This window comes from Cydia pomonella, chromosome 18 (assembly GCF_033807575.1).
Source record: "Cydia pomonella isolate Wapato2018A chromosome 18, ilCydPomo1, whole genome shotgun sequence".
Classification (NCBI taxonomy): Eukaryota; Metazoa; Arthropoda; class Insecta; order Lepidoptera; family Tortricidae; genus Cydia; species Cydia pomonella.
Window position 1 is genome coordinate 5991880 of NC_084720.1, and position 5510 is coordinate 5997389.

General features: G+C 34.6%; 1 protein-coding gene across 1 annotated transcript; it reads right to left on the minus strand.

The window, feature by feature from the left end:
- Window positions 1-556: 556 nt before the first annotated feature.
- Window positions 557-3006, minus strand: LOC133527690 (ATP-dependent (S)-NAD(P)H-hydrate dehydratase-like). Its single transcript, XM_061864809.1, has 2 exons — window positions 2623-3006; window positions 557-1359 (listed from the first exon to the last, which is right to left on the minus strand). Exons 1-2 carry the CDS (start codon window positions 2875-2877, stop codon window positions 628-630), a joined length of 987 nt encoding a protein of 328 aa, XP_061720793.1. The 5' UTR covers window positions 2878-3006; the 3' UTR covers window positions 557-627.
- Between the last annotated feature and the right edge of the window lie 2504 nt (window positions 3007-5510).

Below are 5510 nucleotides of genomic sequence, written 5' to 3' on the forward strand. Positions count from 1 at the left end.
AAAAATTAATCAAACAACCCGTCCCGAGCCCTCCCAGACGCAAAGGTGCCCATCACGCTCGCCGCGTTGCCACGCTGAATCGCGATAGACAGCCTCTGTATCAGGAATGACCCGGAACGAGGATCATGACCCCTCTCCCTCAACCGCCGCCCCAATTCGCCCAAGAAAATTTAAATATATATCCGACCCTAATAGTTTTATACCCCAATGTATAAAATAACATGTTTTCTCCTTACTACAAAACGGCTGAGGTGATTTTAATGGATGATGATGATATCATATCATTTGATTCGCCTTTATTACACGAGCATCACGGAGTACATTAAACGAGTAAATACTACAAGGGCGTAGCCAGCCAGTGAACTAAGGGGAGGCAAGTTGATATATCACCGGAGGCCTAGGTGGGGGGGAGGGGGTGGTAGGCGCCGTATTGTATGTAAAATTTGAGCTGGGGCTGAGGGGGGGGGCTATCTCTGCGCTTCTTTCTTTACAAAGTCTTTGCAGAATAACTTGGTTGGACTCGAACAGGGTTCACCGACTTAAAAAAACCAAATGGCAGTTTTAAAACACTGTAATTTGTATATGATTTATAAGACTTGCAAAAGTATACACAACATTATTATAAATTCATAAAAATAAAGCATCAAACGACGTATGAATTTGGTTAATCATATCTGAAGCTGTCATACTGCGTCCATAAATGCAAAATGCTTTATAATTACATATTCTTGTAAACCTAGCAGATAAAAAAGCAGCAACACTTTGTGCAAGTTGAACAGACTTTTCGTTATCACAAAGATCATATTTCAAAGCCCATATATAAAAAGTACCCAAAGCTCCAGAAAGTATATCACCTTGCCCACCGGCTCTTCGACCAGATCCTCCTTTTGACAAAGTCCAATCAAAAGAAGCAATACTGGAGTAGTAGTGGTCTTCACCTCCTTTATGCAAAACGCTAACATTATCTCCCCAGAAAGTGTACCAAGTGCTATTGCTTGAAATCGCAGTAATAAATCTCTTTGCTTCGTGATTATTGGGGGTTAGGATAGCTCCTGGTAGAGGATATCCCTTGATAATAGTTAAATTATTTGAAACTGCGTACAGACCATCAGCATCAATAATCAATGGTTTTTTTATCATCTTGCAGGCTTCTATTATGTCATAAGTTAATTTCATTGTATTTTCGTCCCTTCCTAATCCTGGTCCAATTATGATTATGTCCATTTTATTTAACAACGTGACAATTTTTGGTAGGTCCTTGGAGTTTAAATAAGGATAAACTATAAGATCTGGGCTATAAGATTTAATAACTGGTGCTGCATTGTCAGTAGTGATTACATAAACTAAATCAGCGCCAACCTGAAACGATAAATAATTACATACAGAAGACATTACTTTATCTATGTTGGCAAAAACAATGTCATATTATACAATAAAATAGACGATTTCCATTAACGATCAAAAGCCAAGAAAATCTAACCAGACAGCACCATTAATACAAAGCCGCAAATCAAAGAAAATTACTTCCATTTATTTTTAATGTTTAAGTATTGCAAACAGAAAATCATGTCGTAACTATAAAAGGCGAACTTAATACAAAAAAATCGGCTAAGAGCGCATCGGGCCATGCTCAGTGTAAGGTTTCGTAGTTACCATTCTATCAAAATACTCAAAATAGGCCAAACGAGGGCTATTAGTAAGAATCAGTAAGTATCACAAGCATGGAGTACCTTTGCAGCGCTTTGTACGTCTTTTTTCTAAGAAGAGAAGATTTTTTGCACTAACTCAAAATTGACTGGACCGATCATGTTCGCTATAGTTTCCATTGAAAGCATTTATTAAATTTAGAGGGGGGGGGACGCATATATTATTTTCTTTCGGAGCGATTATTTCCGAAAATATTAACTTTATTAAAAAATGGTTTTCATATACGAATTCGTTTTGAAAGACCTATCCAACGATCCCCCGCACTATTGGGTCAAAGCAAAAAAAAAAAATTTTTTATGGGAGGTGCCCTAAAAAAATATATTTTATAGTTTTTATTTGATCGTTCTGTCTCCATGCCATGCCAAATTACATCTTTCTTGCACTAACGATCACAGAGTAAAGCCGAGGATGGATGGACAAACGGACATGGCGAAAGTATAAGGGTTTCTAGGTGACTATGAAACCCTATAAGGACTCCGACTATGCCAAGTTTGCATTAACTTGGCAATACCAATGCATACATATCCGATAGGAACGCCAGATATAACGAATCACTTACTTGGCAATCTTGGCATAGAAACATACTGTGGTCCGACTTTATAAAGTATAAAAATGTAATTATGAGTGTTATGAACTTATTACAATAAATTCATAAAAGGACTTTACGCATTGGAGCGTGTGTCGCCATGTGGCCTAAATCGCAATCTTAAACTTGATTTGACAGAAGCTCCTGTGCTGCCCTCTGTAGTCCGTACACGCTCTGAACATAATAATAAAATCTCACAATTTCTTTAAATCAATTTAAAAAATACTGATCCATTTAAACTAAAATATATAACTTACATGCACACACATTACATACATACACATTTTTAAAAAGCAGGGTAATAGAAAATTTAAATGAATAAATGTCACCTTCAAGGATGAGATAGCTGAAAAATATGGTGCGCCAGTGTACTCGGTAGATCCACCTATGACACATATTTTACCAGCGTCACCTTTACTTTTGCCTTCAATTTCAGGAACAATAATTTTACCGAGACTCAAAAGTCTTTCCTCGTTTAAATTATCGATAGTTGAACATTCTTCGACTATTGACGAAGTAACAATTTCAGTCAATAATACGGAATATAATCCAATTACAGTGAAACTTTTTAGAATAGTATTCATATTCGAAACAAAGCTTATTTCTCACTAATAAACAAATAAAATATCAAGTGGGTGTTGATCTCTTGATTGAAATAGAATGTCCACGAATAACACGTCCCTAAGCAAAATAATTGGTCACACAAATAAATATGACCTTGTGGCCTTTGAGATCTTGGAAATACCATTACAAAAAATGTTTAATTTTGAAATACGAATTCACTATTATTACAAAAGAATCGATTTAAAGTCGATATATTCGATTAAATTTTGATTTGTACATGGCAATTTTGCTGAAATTGTTAACCAATGGCAGCCAAGCATATCATATAGAACTAAATGTTAACCAACCAATCACTAGTAGAAGATGAAAAAGAAACATGCATTGTATGTTCCGATATAATATTTAATTATACCATAAGCGGTAAAGCAAAAAAAGCGTGCAGCGTCCGACGAAACACAACATATCAAATATGAGATCAGTAGAAAAATAAGTGGAATTAAATTTAATCAAAATTTTAGTTATAAAGAATATTGTGTTACATAAACTTTTCGTTATCTTCTATCAGGCTGACGCAACTAGGAACAAAATAAGTTTTGTATGGAACTTGTTTCGCAAATCTTTGCCAACGAAGAAAAATAAAACGTCAGTGCTATTTATTCTGTCAAGTTTACATCAAGTCAACTGTCAGCCTAATTGTTTTGTTTGTTATGAAGGCTTCAATGTTTTGTTCGGGTATTTCGTGCAATTTCTTTATTATTTAGTGAAAATATCGAAAATAGTGAACCGTGATCAGAGTAAAGAACGAGTTTGTTACAATGCCACCGAGAAAACGGTTTACTAAGTGTGAAATATGTGACAAGCGAGCCACTCGAGAAAATCACGAAAAAAAGGGATTTTATGGCGAAATTTCCCTTGGATAAAGACCGGTACGTATTGCTTTAGATACTTTTGACCTTATTTTGGTGCAGCAGGCTTTAAACACATCGAAAATTTGATATTTTATATTATTTTTAGTTGTGAACTAGGGATGTACTAAAACTATCGATAATTGTATGTTTATTTGTATATCAGTGTAAGTAATTAAATAAAATATGTGAAATTTCCTGAGAACTTGCATGCAATATGACACAAAATTAATTCGTCGAAGATTTTCAGTGGAAAATTATCTATCATCTATGCATTAATGGTCATTATTTAACATATTTTTTTAATCTAGTAATTATTTAATATGTTAATCTGAAATGTAAGTAAATTAATCTCTCTTTTTGTGATCAATAAAAAATATTATACGACGTTATTACACAAATTGACTTAATCCCATAGGAAGCTCAATAAGACATGTGTTGTGGGTACTTAGACAACGTTATATACATATAAATACATAGAAAACACATGACTCAGGAACAAATATGCATGGTCATCACATAAATAAATGCCCGTACCAGGATTTGAACCTGGGACCATCGGCTTCATAGGCAGGGTTACTGCCCAGTAGGCCAGACCGGTTTTCATGATTAACAGACATATAAATACATAAAAAGTTAGAGCATTGATAAAGGGTTGTTGATAATTGGATGCCAAAAAAACATGATTTATAGATGCATATTAGCGCTAAATAATCAGTTGATCATCTCATTAGCAAACACTTGGAATATAAACTGTACATAACCAAGGCTGTATGTTTCCAGATGCAGGCAGTGGGTCAAATTTGTTGGGAACGAAGACCTGATACATCTTCCCATAGAAAAGTTACATTTATTGAAACATGTATCTGCAGATCATTTTGAAAATAGTGCTTTTAATAAAAAAAATAGTTAAGAAAAAAATTGTGAAGGATTTTATAATTACATTCTGAGTGTAACGAGGTATTTTAAAATAGAATCCTAGGATAGGTAGTGAGGGATTCAAGTGTTAACGCCTATGGGTGGTATTCCACCTATGCAATTTCTTTGTCCAATGTGTATTGCGTCTCACATTTTGATTAATGACAAGAGTGAGACGCAATGACATTGGACCAAGAAATTGGATAGGTGGAATACCACCCTAAGGTGGAAATATTTTTGCTACCACGTGATAAATTTACATACTGCTTTTCACATCACCTATGAGGAAATTATTATGGTACAAATAAATAAATAAATAAATAAATTTAATGAATGGTAATTAAATTAAATAATTTAACCTAAGAAGTATGCAAAAAGAGGAAAAAAGTGATCCCTCCTAGTAGGGAAAAAAGTGCTACTTTGATCCTTCCTGGTGGTGAAGAACAACAAGGTGTTCTAAAAAAAATCGAGTCCACATTAAGCTCGACCACGTATTAGTCCACTCATAGAACTATCCACTATATAACATACAACTTAAATGTGGACTTGATCCTAACTTGATTTCGAGTACAAAATTTGTAGACAAGAGTCTATATTTCAACCCTCCCCATTTTATCGATATCGATAAGAAACGCAAGCGTGTAGCGTACTACACTATTTAAATTGCTTATGTTGGTACTATGGTTCTTTGACAGTTCTTTGTCGTACATTTTGGTAATGATTTGCGAAACAAAGGGATTCCACACGCTAGTATGGAAGTCCCGTCTCTTAAAACGTAGTGATTATATGCTCTTTGTCTTCTATTTCCACGACTACTATACATAGTATCT